Here is a 15,793-nt window from a genome sequence, read left to right on the forward strand (position 1 = left end):
TGTATGGCATGTCCAAACCTGTGCCCCAAGCCTTGCCCCTTCCTACCACCATCTGACCATTTACCTCCCATGTCACCCATCCCCCAAGGGACCTGGCTTCAGAGATTATGGGGAGGAACTGGCGCAGAGAGGCAGCAGTGGTCAGGCCCTCCACCATTCCCCATGGCAGTAGGAGCACATTCTACAGGATCATTGTATTACTATGGGTTTCAGCATGTGTCTTTGGGATTTTGCTGAGTCATTCCTCATGGAATTGGAATTTACCATTTTGTCACAGGAAGTGAAATTAATATATCATAGGCAATGTACCCTGTATCTGTAGAGATGAAATCTTGAGGAAATAGAACCTTTCAGTTCATCATCCGTATGCCTGCTATTACTGGATTTTTTTTAAGTTTAAACTATTATTAATTTTTATTTAATTAAAGCTTTATTCTTAAAACTAATTACTGTTCTAAACGTTTCAGAGGGTCCTGACACTATCACCCTTCTTTTTATGTCCAAACGAGTTACAATTTTGGCAAATTTAAACCCCTTTCTTTTCTGCAACCTTGTGATTAAGGATTATAATGCATTTCAAGCATCTAAAGCAAAAATCTCTTGCTACACTTTCGTAGCAGTGGCTGTAAGATTTCCTTGGATCAATTCCTGTTAGAACTAGTGCATAGAAAAATACATCATCTACATTTTTAAATTTTCAGTGATGGATTTGGAGAATCTACAACTGTTGGTAATTGGTTCCAAAATGTATTGCTCTGTTAAAAATTTGCTCCTAATTTTGAGTCTGAATGTGTCTGGCTTCCAATTCTAGCCATAAGATCTTATTTCTCTATTTTCTGGTAGATTGAAGACCCTCTATCAAATTTCTTTTCCCTACTTAATTAGTTATAAACTATGATCAAGTCATCCCTTAAGATTCTCTTGAGTAAGCTAAATAGATGGAACTCGTTCAGTCTTTCACTTCAAGTCAAGTTTTCCAATCATGTAGTGATTCTCATTGCTCTTCTCTGAATCCTGTCTTAATTTTTTCAACATCTTTCTTGAATTGTGGACACTCTAACTGGGTGCAGTATTCCAGTAGTGAACACACCAGTGACACATACATGAGTTATTAACCTCTCTATTCTTACTCAATATTCCCCTCTCTATTCATCCAAGGACATGTTAACCTTTTTGAACACATTATCTTGCTAGAAGCTCAGATTATGCTACTTATCTGCCTTTACCCCCAAGTGTTTTGTAAAGTCACTGCTCTGTTTTTTCTATGACTTTACATTTGATTATATTAAGATTCATATTGTTTCCTTGCACTGATCTTACCAAGTGATCCAGATAACTGTCAGTGATCTTTTCATTTTCCATGCTCTCAGTCATTGTCATCTGCATACTTTATCAATAATGACTTGGTCATTGATCAAAATAATGAATAGTTACTATAGTTACTATAACTTGCCATGATATAATTTCTAGTGATGTAAGTTTGCGCCCTTGAATAAAATTAAGTTCTAATAAGAAGTAGTGAATCTTAGAATTGTGTAATCTTATATTTTACCATTGTGTGAAAATTTGACTGTTGAATTGTAAAGCAAAGTCTATTGTGTCATTGGTACTTGGATCAAGTGCCTTTTGGGGAATGCACTAGAACTTAGAATTAATGAAAATTAAATTGAGATAAGGGGATGGTCTTGAGGTTAAGGCACTAGGCTTGTATTTAGAGCATTTGGAGTAGCTCTGCTACTGATTTTCTTGTGTGGCCTTGTGCAAATAATGTAATGTCCATGTATGTCATGTTCCTGTCTGTAAAACAGAGATTCTTCCTTCTTACCACCTTTTTGTCTTCTCTATGTAAATTATAAGCCCTCTGGATGCCTCCTTTTGTGTGTATGCTTAGCTTAGTGGGTCATCTATCCCAGTTGAGGACGTGAGAATTTATTATAGTTAAGGATGTTAGGAAATGTGTAATTTGGTAATTGTGTAGCTGACACAAATTTTGTCGGTTATGTGATTAACTGATAAGTGGCTCTGCATTTAAAGGAACTTGAGGAGCCAGCAGGCAGGTATCCTGGCTCAGTTCCAACAGCTACCCCCATTGCTGCTTTGCATTTAAAGGAGTTTGGGAGCTGGCGGGCAGGATTTAAATTCAGAGCTGCAGAGGGGGTAGCTGCCTGACCTGGCATGCCTGCCTACTGTCTCTAAAAGGTCTTTAAATGCAGAGCCGCAGGGTGAGGGTCATGGGATGGAGGAGGGGAAGTTGTGTGTAGCTAGCTGCGTTAACCGATAAGTGGATGCTTATTGGTTAATCATTTACCTGGCTACACGATTACATCCCTAATTGTAATATAAATGTGAAATTGCTGAAACTATAGCACAACTTTTGGGGCTGTTAATCAGCTTCCACAAGCTGTTGTGTTTTCCTTGTGGCTTGTTTAGAAAGGCTGATATTAGAATGTGAAATAAATTTTAAGAACATGGTATAAAGAAAGGGAATTGAATTGGAAATTGTTAATACTTGTATTGAATCTGCCCAGCATTTGTAGCAAAACTTAATTTCCCAAAATTCTTATGTGAGCCACAATGACAAAATTAAGGAAGAGAGATGTTTAAAAAGTAGTAATTAGTAACTATGGTGACAAATGTCTTATTGCAGCGAGTCAGTTAGCTATATATAAACTAAAGTACTTGTAAATTAGAACTCCTCCTCTAGATCTGGCTGTCTTCAAAAATATGCCTTTTACATCAAAATTAGCGACATTGATGGTAAAAAGTCTATTTTTGTAAAGTGTTCCGATATTTTGTGGCAAAATGTTTCCTATTTTTTGGAGGGGAGTGAAAAATATCACACGAAACTGTTCTTTTTAACAATTAAGAGCTATTGAAAATTTAGTGACCTTATGATGCAGTGGATACTTGAATTTTTTGGAGATAGATTTTACTTTCTAAACTCGTTCTTTTCAACACTTAAGTTTCTCCATAGAGAAGTGGTGCCCAAACTTTTCGTGTCTCACTCCTCCCCCAACCAATAATGTAATCTGTCCACACTGGGTCTCCATTACTTCACAGTTGCCTCAGCAGAGGAGCTTGGGCTGAAGGTGGAGCTGTGGGCTGAACTGAGTGTAGGGGAGGAGCTGGCCTGAACATGAAGAGAGAAAAAGGACAGAGCAGGAGCCTTTGGAGGCTGGCTCAGGCTCCAAAGTACATTCCCCAGACTTACTTCTGTGCACCATGGGGTGGGTTATGCCTCTTAGTTTGGGGACCACTGATATAGAAGAAAAATATTCATTCCGTAAGAGGGACAGCAGTATTATTTTGCATGCTGTTGGGGAGAGGTATAGTTTCTCAACCACATTTTTCTCTGACTCTTCCATTTTCTTATTGGATTGACTGGGACTTTATATGCTACTTTAATGCTGTTCAGGATGGTTGGGAATCATTTGTCCATACTTTGGCTGCCATTTTCAGATACTGCTGATTTTGCTTGTTGAGTAAAATTTACTACCAAGCTTGATGCAGCCAATGGGTCCCAGGAGTTTCTAGCAGAAAAATCAACACTTGGAGTTGATTCTTTTGGCTTTTGAGGCAGTTGAGTTTTGCAAATTACATTTGATACCTCTACTATTAAGCATTCTTGCAGGCTCACAATTTATTCTGTTAGGGGGTGGTATATAGGGTTTATGTATTTTCAGTTCCATTTCCCACTCATTATTGAGACCTATAAAAACTGCAAACAGCTGTTGCACAAAAGCATTGGCTGTGTATTACATGGTTGATATTTTGACCTCTTGGATATTCTTTTCAAATGTTTCAAGCTTACACGTTACTTTGTGTTTTGTAGCAGCAGCTATTAGGCTCTTGATTTTAAGAGGATAGGGCTGTTTGAATAGGAACATTTAGGTTTTCCTTGTGCAGTAGCTGCATAGCAAGCCATCTTATTTGACTTGCTATATAAATTTTAATGAAGTCTTTAAATGAGAAACATAGTAGACATTTGGAGTAACCATGTCACTGTGATGAGTTGAAGTCACAGAAGACCTCTTGGGGGTGCTTCCCGGGGTGCTGTCAAGGCCACTGCCACTCACTTTTCTCGCATCTCTGGGGCATCTCGCTACCCTGTATTGCTGGGCCAGGTCCCTTGTTTTCCCCAAACCAAGGCACAGAGCTGAGATCACTGCCCCTCCAAAGGAGCAGTACAGACACTAAAAATCTTTGGGTCCAAGGAAAATGCCATTTTGGGGCCAGCATTCTAGGATACCACTCGTCAAATGGGATCAGAACCCTAAATAAATTATTTAGGTAAGTCCCTTTTAACAATGGAAGGAAGATGTGCATGCTGACTGCTCCCAGTTATTTACAGTGTGTTTGAGAGTAAATAAAAGTGATTTTATGAACTATAAGCAGTAGGATTTAAGTGATTATAAGTGAGAACAGACAGAGCAAAGTAGATTACAAATTTAAAATAACAGAAAATTCTTAGCTAATTATAACACCACAACCTCAGTACAAACTTACTACAAACTCACCCTAAACTGGTTCTTACTCAAGCTAAGCCTCGAAACCAGGGAAGTTCCCTTTCCTTGGGACCTTTGGTTCATTCTCCTAGGACTGCCATGCCAGCCAAAGACAAACTCCTAACTTCCTATTGTTTTACAGATACCATCATTCCATGGACAATTAGTTGGTCTGCCCCACCAGTTGGGGTAGACATGTGACTTCCTAAGACCAACCACTGCTAAGACTTAAAAGACAAAGGAGACTGTTTACAGTTGGTTATCCAGACATAGATGGTAACACCCTTGATGGCTTTCATTTACACATTTAAAACCAAAAACCATTCCATATATCTAACTTCACACACACAAACGGTACATACACCAAAATAAAATATACAGACACAACGGATTAAGACATTGATTGATAGGTTATATGAGGCAGTTTGTCCAAAGCATCTTTGGGTTATGCATATTTGTGTCCATAAGTCCATTTCATAAAGCATGGGGAGGATTCAGTCACTTTCTAAGTTTGGAGAGATGGACAATGAATTTTGCACATACTTCAGTAGAATTGGGTTCTGTGACAGTTTATAGAGCATGTGAGGGAGGCAGAGTTGCAACTACTAGATTGCTCTTATTAGTGATAAGAGGTTGTGTGACGTTGCAGCCCCTTTTAAATCCTATAAGCGATCATTGTAGCCACTGAGCTGTTCTTTGTTCTGCCTGGAAATTAAGAATTTGATTTTGTGCATTTCCCCATCCAAATCCACTTTACTTGGGCATTCTGTAATAAGTGTTAGATTTCTGTGTTAGGTTTTTCACGATTGTATTATTCTAATATTATTTATATTAAGCCCCCAAAGAGAATAGCTTTATTGTGTAATAATTGTCTAAAATCATTAGCTGAGGACAACTGACCTACAGCAAGAAAAGAGAAACAGACATGGCCTTTCTGAAGCCAAGTAGAGAGAGTCTAACTGAATGTCAACTGACAGCAAAGTTCTGTCCTCAGATGAGCAAGAAATTTCTTGATTGGACATTAGTTTAATCATTTGAGAAGCAAATTCCAGACTTAGAGTCGAGACTTCTACTTGCTTTAATCACAAATTTCAGGGTCCTATTCTCATTCTAATTATTTCTTCACAAGTATGCTGTGAAGAAAATTTCCTTGATTGATCATGCATGTCCAAGCATGGACATGTTGAAAGCCGCTGACCTAGAACACAAGGCTATGTTTTCCTGTCCTTTTGCAGGTATTAAAGATCGCAGTTCGCATTGGCTGCAGATCACCATTTGCAGCCAACAAGAGCTGCAATCCTCTGATACCTGCAAGGGACTAACCCTGCAGATGGGATTCAGCCTGCGGGCTGGAATATGGCCACACCTGAATTAAGTAGTTCCTCATGTAACGTTACTGGTAAAAGCAAATCACATTTGCTTATATCCTATTCTCACATGGACTGAAAAAATGAGTTTGGGTGTTTGTAAAATCTGGTTTTAATATCTTTAAATTATGTGCAAGAGATAAACAAAGCCATAATTTATTGTTAATACATAAATGGGAGGAGTTGTCAAGACCTAGAACATTTAAGGGGGGGGGATGGAAACCTTAAGAGTTGAGGCATGGGCAGGAAATAACACTGTAATTCAGCCTGGGAAAAGGTTTTAGTTTTTTTAAAATCTCACCAGAGTTAGCAGATAATAAATTGGACACCAGCTTCCCAATGAGTGTGTGCATGGGGGGAGGAGAAGAGATTGGGTATATGGCAGCATAATTTTTGAACTACATATATATGTACCATGTTTGTAGCTCCTGGATATTAGCAGAAGCTCTGTGTATGTACTCCAAGGTATTGTTTTAAAGACAGAACGGAGAGACATAGTTCAGTCCTTTGATCACTTTACTGTAAGGAAAGAACATTTGAATAGCATAAAACCATACTGGAAAAAAGCACCTACATTTATTACTATGTAAGGAACAAGCCAATGCTGACTGTCTTGACTGCATTACTTACTAAATGGCTTCAGACTAGGGATGTAAGGCTATGTCTAGACTACACCCCTCTTTCAGAAGAGGGATGTAAGTTAGGCAGATCAAAATTGCAAATGAAGCTAGGATTTGAATTTCCTGCTCTTCATTTGCATAATGGCAGCCACGTGTTCTTTTGAAAAAGAGCTTTTTGAAAGTAAAACCGCCATCTACACACGGTCCTTTCGGGGGGGGACCCCTTTTTTTGAAAGAACCGGTAAACCTCATTTTTTCAGGCATGACGTTTCTTTTGAAAAAGGGTTGTTTTTTTTTAAAGAACTGCGTCTAGACGGCGGTTTCACTTTCGAAAAGCCCCTTTTCAAAAGAACTCATGTCTGCCATTATGCAACTGAAGCATGGAAAATTCAAATCCCAGCTTCATTTGCAATTTTGATCTAATTTACATCCCTCTTTTGAAAGAGGAATATAGTTTAGACATGCCCTAATTGACTAGTCAACAAGGATAAGCTTATTGGATTGTTGACTAGTGATGCAACTAGTCGCTTCACCCTCTTCCCCCCCCCCTTTCAGGGGGAGCAAGAGCCAGTGAGGGGGGAAGAGCTGGCTTAAAAGCCGGTTCCTCCCAGCACTGTCTCTGCAGGGGGGCAGGGGAAGTAGAGGCACAGCAGGAAATGTCACAAGTGGAGACTGAATCAATCTCTGCTCACACCGCTTCTGCTGTGATTCTGTTTTCGAAATGTACAAGAGCCCCACTGAAGCAATGATTTTAATTGCTTCTAAGTTGTGAGGTTTTCTGTGGGTTTTTTTAAATGTTTTATAGTTGAAGGGACACTAATTTAAAAATTGTACATCTCCTATAACTATTTGTAACACCTTAGGTTACTGTAACTAAATATTGGAGCATTTTTAATTAATTTGTATATCTGAGAACACTTTGTCATTATGCTCATATACAGCTCTGTTTGGATCTTAGGTGTATGCTTTCCTGTATACCCTGCAAGTCTGTGTTTACCAGTAGCACTAACAAATCAGAAATTGAAGAGGCAACAGGCAGAGTAATGGATGGGGGAAAGGTTTATATTCTGAATGTTTTGTGTACCCAAGTGCACAAAAATAGTTAAAATAAAATTAAAATAGATTTTTTTAAAGATATAATTCTTTCATTTTATTTTTCAGTATAAATTATTTTGTGGCTAGGTGTTCCCATTTTATAATTTTAAATTGTTAGTTTGTTTTGTCGTTGTATTTTAGTTTCCTAATTGATAATTTATTTTACATAGAATTTCTTTCTCCTCAGAGGTTTCACACTTAAACTGTATTTTTATGCTGAAATACACAAGTAAAGGGTCCTTATTAATATCATTAGCATGAGAACAAGGCAAACTCGTATAAAAACTTGATAAATGGTAGGGATGTAATAAAGCAGGCAGCCTGGCTCAGTCCTGGCTCATACCAGGTCCGGGAGCTCAGACCCCCCCCCTAGACAGGGACTGCTGACAACCCATGTGCCTGTCACCACAGGGTGACAGGCAGCCAGTCCGCAAGGGAGCTGTTTTTTAGCTGGCTCCCCTCGTGGACCAGCTGCCACCTGACATGCCCCACTGTTGCCTCTGATACTGTGGCTGCCATCTGCATCCCTGGGGCTATAGAATAGTCAACTAACAGATAAGAATTCATGAGGTTACTCCACTATTCAATTAACTGATATTTAGCATCCCTAATAAATGGTGCTCAATCTGCAATCAATGCCATCTTCTAGTAGACTGAATTTCTGATAATCAAAAAACGTTTTGGCTAGGCTGTACTTAATAGTCAAAGTTATTTGGAAATATACTTCTAAATCATTTAGATGCTTTTGGAAATCTCACCCTTAGATGCCTAAATATGGATGGAGGACACTATCCTTACTCCAATATTTTAAAAATATTTAGCGGGAGTTGAGAGTTGACCCTTCTCCATTTGGGCTTCCTTGTCTCACATTCTTAGCCCCATATTTGTTTCCTGAGTCTTAATTTTTTTTCTAGGCTTTTCTTTTTAGCATTGCTGCCCTATTGTATAACATAGCTTATTTGTAGCATAGAACACAGATTTCTTAATGGGATGCATACCACTTCAAGGTTTAGATGCGTTAGCTAACATGATTGTGAATTTTAGCATAATCACTGCAAAAATGCTTCTTGCTTGTCGTGCTTAACTGTTTGTGGCAGCTAGTAGGTTAAACTACTACAGGTTGGACCTTCTTGCTCTGGCAATCTCGGGACCTGACAGGTCCTGGACAAAGGAGAGTTTTCCGGACCAGAGGAGGAATGGTGCGGGGGAGGGAGGGAGTTGCCTGCCTCCCTGCTGGATTCTTCTCTCTAGTCACCAGGGCTCCTCTCCCCAGCCTCCTAGCCCTGCAAGCTGCAGCAGCCCTGCTGGAGGTCCCAGCTCCATAAGCTGTGGCAGCCCTGCTAGAGTTCTCGGCCGCCCTGCCAGCCTCGCAGCAGCCCCAACATAATTCCTGGTGTTCTCAGTGGCCCTGCCAACCTCATGGCAACCCCTCAACGGCCCTGTTGGAGCTCCCAATAGCCTCACCAACCTTGTGGCTGTCCCATTGCCCTGCTGGATTTCCTGGCGGCCCTGCCAGCTTTCTTGCCCTGCTATCTGTGGGCTCGGGTGCCCCGCAGGCTCGGGTGCCCCGCAGGCTCGGCTACCCCTTGCAGCTGACTCTACTCCGAGCCACTGGCAACCTCTGCTTCTGGGGCTCTCTAGTCCTGTGACATCCATGGTCCTTACCAGAGAGTCCCATACCACAGAGGTTCAACCTGTAGCAACAGTAGCATAGTAGGTATGCTTGAATTTACAGTAGGCTTAGTTAACAGATATTTGTGTTTAAAAAACAACTAACATTTAAGAATAGACATAATGGAAAATGAAAAAAATGTAACATTCATGAAACAGTACCTTAAGTTCGCAAATAGAAATATTTCCCATTTCTAGCTTGTGTATTAACTTCACATTCTATAGTAGAATGGAATTAGTTGCTTCAATTTCTTCAGTCTTTCTTCTTGCAGATAACTTACCACAGTCCAATTTATTTCTTAACAGTTCTATCTTCAAGACACTAAGAGTAGTAATGGTACCTTCATAAACAGTCAGAGATTGAGTAGAGGATCTGAGGAAAGCCCACCATGTGAGATTCTGTCTGGTGACATTATCCAGTTTGGTGTAGATGTGACAGAGAACACGCGGAAAGGTAAGGGTACGGATCATCTTTTTTTGTTTCTATTTTTAAATATCAAGTATACTTACACTATTTCCAGTATTACACAGAAAACTTCAACGGGGAAAAATAAACACATTTTAAAGAGGATGTGGTATTTTAGGAAAATTCAAGATTTCCTGTGTGGGGTTTTTACCAATGTTTTTATCCTGTCTGTAGGAGAATCGCACGGTGTTTTTCAAGCATTAGGATGGTGCTGGTGCTGTGGGTTGTCATCTACATCAAGAATTTCTTGAGTGCATGGTCAGAAACAGTTTGAAACTGATGAGGCTCTTATTCACTGACTTTTTTTTTTCCCTCCTCCTTCCACTCTTGCTTGGGGGCACTCTGAAATTGAGAGGGAAAGGGTAAAAAGATGATGGAAAGCTAGAGATACGCTGCTACTAAGTTAGTGACTATTAAAGAGAAATGTCTCATTCTCCAACTTGAACTTGTACATGCTTCCAAGCATGCATGCTCACAAAAGCCATCTATTAAGATAAAAGATGCAAGTCTCGGTTAATTGGTAGGCCTGCTGTCCCTAGCCCTTTTCTGTATAATGTATAATTTAGGTACTGGTTATTTTTCTAATAATTATTGTCAATTCTTATTCTGTTATATTTATTGTGTGTGTGAGCGCTAGGGTTGTAATATATATCCTCATGAAATTTCTTCAGAAAATGAGTGCCCATTAGGTGACTTGCACATAAGAAATCTGGCCTTTCTTGGAAGGAATCCTGCATGAATTACTTAGTCAAAAACATAAAGTTTTGCAAAAAGGTTAAGTGCCTCAGTGGAAGCATAAAGTTAGTCTCCGCTGCTGTACCAAAATTCTTCAGTTTCTTTATAAGGATAATGTTCAAAATCTTATTAGAAAGAAGAGACTATTCAGATAAATTGATAGTTTAGGGAAAATACTAGATAAAGCAATGAGGCAATATCTTATTCAGTAGTATCCCAGAACAGCAGAAATCTTAAAGGGCATAAGGTGAACAGGATGAAATTATGAATTCATGCAGCTGCTTAGTGTTTTCTGTTTTTCTCCCTCTGTATATTTTGTGTCTGTCTGTGTGTCGGTCGCTGATCCCACAATTTAAATAGGCTGTGGTATTGTAGGGAAACCCAGGGGATCCTGTGTGGTTTTTATCAACATTTTTACCTTCCAGATAGAAGAATCCCACAGTATTTTCAAACAATACGATGGTGCTGGTGTGAATGATGGTCTTCATCAAGAATTTCTTGACGGCACAGTCAGCCATAGTTTTTAACTCATGCTACTAAAATATGAAGAATACAATTTTAATAGAGAATTAAGAAATATGTTGACGAGTAATTGGGGAGTAATTTGGCATGGTCTTACAGTGTTGTTAGCTATCTTCAGAATAGGGTGGGAGTAAAGATCATCCAAATGAACTCTGCTTCTTACTTCTATCCTTAATGTTTCTTTGTAGTAAAATGGAAAAAAAAGCAGAATGAAGTTTAAGCACTATTTTGCTCCTTTGAAGAATTGTTTCTAAACTCTCCCAATTTAAAATTTTATCAAGTGTTCTTCAGTTCTGTGCAAAGTTGATTTTGACGAGGAACCAATGCTGTGAGTAAAAAAAAGAAGCTACATTTATGCATTAGATTTTCTGGGAATGGTTTTAAAATGCCATTAGATTTACAGTTAGTGAGTGCCATATATAATGTAGAACTATACCATAGAGGACACTCCCCCACAAATAAATATGGGGATGTTATATTTGGCAAAATTGTTGCTTGCACTAAAAGAGCAGGTGAGAGTTCGCAGTATTTGGGTCCATGGGAGCTAGCTGAAGAGAAAACTTTGAACTTTCAGGTTATGACAAGAAAGGTGAATCTCAGTTACTTGTGTCAATATCTACAATTAAAGTAGATTACGTAAACTCTTCTGGCAAATGTAGATGCATTTCAAGTATGACAAGAGTAAGTATTTTCATGCTTTTAAATTTTTTTCTTCAAAAATACCATCACATCTTACACTGTATTGCAAACCAGTCACTTCATAAATTTCATTTTGGTAAATTTAAGCTGTTCAGAAGGTAGGTTGTTTGAAAGAAAGTTATTTAAAAGCTCCCTATATACTGGTTGTATACATAATTTTAAAATGAAGTTCATGTGACCCATTTTAAATCAGGGCTGAAAATTTAATACTCGCTTAAGTCTTAAGACCTATTTAAGTCAATTGACAAGTACATATACAGACTCAGATGTAAATCAACAAGTAAATGTTTATGCTAACATTCTTAGTGACCCTGTCACTTGAAATTTTGTATGTGAAATTGACTTAAAATATAAAATGTTTTTAACCTATCCTTTACATAATATGCTTTGATGTTTTTTAAAAAATTATCTTCTAAAATGAAATGGTTTTGTATTTTTTTGCTGATATTTATACTACCTTTTAATAACGAGGAGGCTGCTCCCTGCTGCCACTCATGGGCTTGATAGTGAAGAAGGATAAGGTTTCCTTGCTACTTTCACATGTTCATCCCTAACTTGATGCAGAAGTCCACAGTAAGGAGACTCTGAACATAGAAACAGCATCCATTGCACTGCGGACGCTAATGAACATCCTCATGCAGTTCCTGGGGAAGAACGTACAAATTGAGTCCCCTTCAGAGTGTGAATGATAGTGACATTGCCATATCAGTTCATATGACAAGAACTGTAGCTGAACAGTAGCATGATGAACAAACTATATTGAAAAAAGAGTGCTGTTAAAATGCATATAGTAAACAAATCGAAAATATTTTGTTCTTTTTTTTTAGTTTACTATATTATTAAAAGAGAAAATGCAGACAAAAATGCCATATGGAGCTAACAACACTCTTTTAAAACTAAATTTCATTCTGATATTTATATAGCATCTTAAACACTAGTCATCGTAGCCTTCTGCAAAACAATTACATACTGATAATGTAGTGATTATAGAAGCAAAAAGTAGTAGTTGTGCTTTTGAACTACTATTGATCAGTTGGAGTGTAAAGCTGATCCCCAGCTCTGTGATGTGATGCCCCTTTGAAGCACTTCAAAGGGGCTGCGCAACACGGTGCCAGGAATCAGCTGGGCACTCCACCTGATCCCCGGTAGCGAAGTTAAAGACTAGTCGACTATCCGATAAGCAAATGCTTATTGAGGTGTTTCCCAATTTTATTTGGCCATGGAACCCTTTTTGGCTTCAAAGAATTTCAAGGAACCCTTTGATTCAGAGCAAAAAACCCCCCAAAACCCCGCTGTGATTTGTCAAACAAACAAAAAAGTCACAATTTGTCAAAGAAAAAAAAAAAGAACAAAAAAAGCTGCAGTTTAAGCCCCCCCCAAAAAAAAAAGCCCTGCTGCAATTAGTCTCTGTCTTTTTAAGAGGGGGTTGGGGAGTGCCAGGTTATCGCGGAACTCTTACTTTTGCTTCATGGAACCACAGGGTTCTACAGAACACCAATTGGGAAACACTGTCTTACCGGATAGGCAGTTGACTAGTGAACTAGTTGATTTGCCCCCTCCCCCTTTGTTTCCTCTGTTAAATAGAGGCAGCAAAGGGGGGGAGGGGAGAGGTACTTGGAAGTGGCAGCACCGCACAGCTGTGAGGTGCTGCTGCTTTGAAACCTCCCCAAGGTGGCGTTTCAAAGGGGCAACCGTGGAGCCCGGAGTCAGCTGTGGAGTCCCCAGCTGACTCTGGGTTCCGCTGCCATGGGAAGCCCAAGATTAGCTTGGAGTAACCATCTGTCCCTTGGTTCCACTGCCCCTTTGAAACACACTGAGGCGGTCTTTCTGAGGGGCAGCCGCCACACAGCTGATCCTGGGCTCACTGTGAGGCGTCTGCCCTTCTGAAACAGCACCTCTGCGCTTTCCTAAGGGGCAGTGGAGCCGGGTTCAGCTGGGGAGTCCCCAGCTGATCCCGGGCTCTGCGTTGTGCTGCCCCTTTGAAGCGCTGCAGTGTAACTTCAAAGGGGCAATGCAGCATTAAAGCCTGTGATTAACGTATTAAAAAACTTAACACATTAATCCTGGACTGCGTTAATCACAGGCATTAACACATATCAATTGACAGTCCTAGTTTTTATTGTAATGGCCATTTTGTTTGAGTAACCAATTTTCCCAATGAGAAACCAGAGTCTACTTTGTTCTGATTCATGCAAATAATAGTGCATGTAAAATGGTAATGTTGCCTTACTGGTTTGTAGTGTAAGCATTGGTTCCTCAAATTCCTAGTGTTGAGTTAGAATTCCTGACAGACCAGACATGAGTTCTGCCAAACTTTTTTCCTTATTGAAGAGTGTAAATTGTAGTCAGGTTCTATTATATTACATTATGTTATGGGTGAGCACCTTGGCTAGGGGTTGACAACCTTGCTTTTGGCCCGTCAGTGTAAGCCACTGGCAGACTGTGCTGATGTTGAGTGTCAGCAGGCATAGTCCTCCCCCCCGCAACTACCAGTAGCCGTAATTTGCTGTTCCCAGCCAGTGGAAACTGTGGGGGAGTAGTGCGGGCTGCAGGGACTTCTGACCATGGCTGATGCTGGATATGTCAAAAGGAATGAATAGCTCAGGGTAATTATGAGTGATCTGTTCCCTATCTTCCGATTCTGGCATCTGTCACTCAGTAGTTTGGGGACAACCAAAGTTTAGGATTACGTCTCTGCCCATTTTATCTAATAATCCTTAATATACCTATCCTACATGAACTTATTTAATTCTTTTGGCCTTCACAGCATCCCCATGCAATGAGTTCCATCGGTTGACTGTGTGTTGTGTGAAGAAGTATTTCCTTAATTTTATTTTAAACATGCTGCCTATTAATTTCATGAGGTGATCCATGGTTCTGGTGTTATGTAAAGGGCTAAATAACACTACCTTGTTCACATTATCCATACCAGTCATGATTTTATAGAACTCTCTCTAATATCCCTCCTTGGTCATCTCTTTTCTAAGCTGAACAGTTATTTCATACCATTCATAATTTTAGTTGAACTTCTCTGCACCCCTTTCAATTATAATGTATCTCTTTCAAGATGGGGTTACTAAACAGCATGTAGTATTTGATGGATTTATATAGTTCGCTCATTTTATATATTGCTATTATAATATTTTCAGTCTTGCATCTATTAGGGATGTAAAATCCCATTTAATTGACTGACCTGTTAAGAATATTGTTTAACTGGTTAACCAATTAAACGTGTGAGTGTGGGAGGGGGGAAAAATGGGGGAGCTGCTCCAACCGGGCTGGAGTGGCAGGTTGTAGCCCCCTGCTTCTCCTCATAGGCAGTGGCTACATTGACTGGAGTAGAGCAGCTCCTACCTGTGGCAGACCAGGGGCTGATCCAGCATGAATTCCAGAGCAGCCACTGCTTGCAAGGCACCCAGGCCAACACAGGCAGCGACTGCTTCAGCCTAGGTGGGGAAGCTCCTGTCCACAATGGGCATGGAGCTGCTCCAGACCTTACTGGTTAACGTGTTAAAAACTGACATTGTTCCTTTCCTAATGGTTCTTAACATTTGCTTTTGAGAGTGCTATTGCACAGTGAGCGGATGTTTTCAGAGAAACTATCCACAATGATTCCAAGATATTTTTAGAATGGCAACGGCTAATTTAGATCCCATTATTTTATATGTATAGTTGGGATTGTGTTTTCTAATCTGCATTAGTATGAACTTATCAACATTGATTTCATCTGCCATTTTGTTGCCAGGTCATACACTGAGATCCCTTTGTAACTCTTTGCATCCAGTTTTGGATTTAATTGTCTTGGGTTTTCATATCCTCTGCAAATGTTGCCACTTTACTGTAGACACCCTTTTCCAGATCATTTGTAAATATGATTGTCAAGGCTTCTTCCCCACTTTGGCACAATAAATGCAGAAGTGGGGGCCCGCAGAAGTACCCCAAAACCTTATCTTTCCAGGCTTTGGTATAAAACTTCCCCCCAGAATCTTAAAAACCTAGATTTTGGAGATAAAAATCCGTTGCCACCTCCCAAGTAATGATAAGGAAACCAGGGAAGAGATCTCTTGGGAAGTCTCACCCCTAAAGTAAAACCAGGACACAAAAATTAACCAA

General features: G+C 39.7%; 1 protein-coding gene across 17 annotated transcripts in view; it reads left to right on the top strand.

Moving 5' to 3' along the window:
- Window positions 1–15,793, top strand: part of SLMAP (sarcolemma associated protein) — a 201,090-nt gene that overhangs the window by 78,246 nt on the left and 107,051 nt on the right. For 9 of the 17 annotated variants that reach the window (XM_014577409.4, XM_014577410.4, XM_014577408.4 and 6 more), the window contains one exon: window positions 9,565–9,718. In XM_014577409.4, coding sequence (XP_014432895.2) covers window positions 9,565–9,718 — 154 coding nt within the window. The remainder of the gene's footprint in view (window positions 1–9,564; window positions 9,719–15,793) is intronic. The other 8 variants (XM_075938859.2, XM_006130893.5, XM_075938863.2 and 5 more) reach the window with 1 other exon arrangement.

The sequence above is a fragment of the Pelodiscus sinensis genome, chromosome 11 (assembly GCF_052426305.1).
Source record: "Pelodiscus sinensis isolate ZL-2025 chromosome 11, ASM5242630v1, whole genome shotgun sequence".
Taxonomy (NCBI): domain Eukaryota; kingdom Metazoa; phylum Chordata; order Testudines; family Trionychidae; genus Pelodiscus; species Pelodiscus sinensis.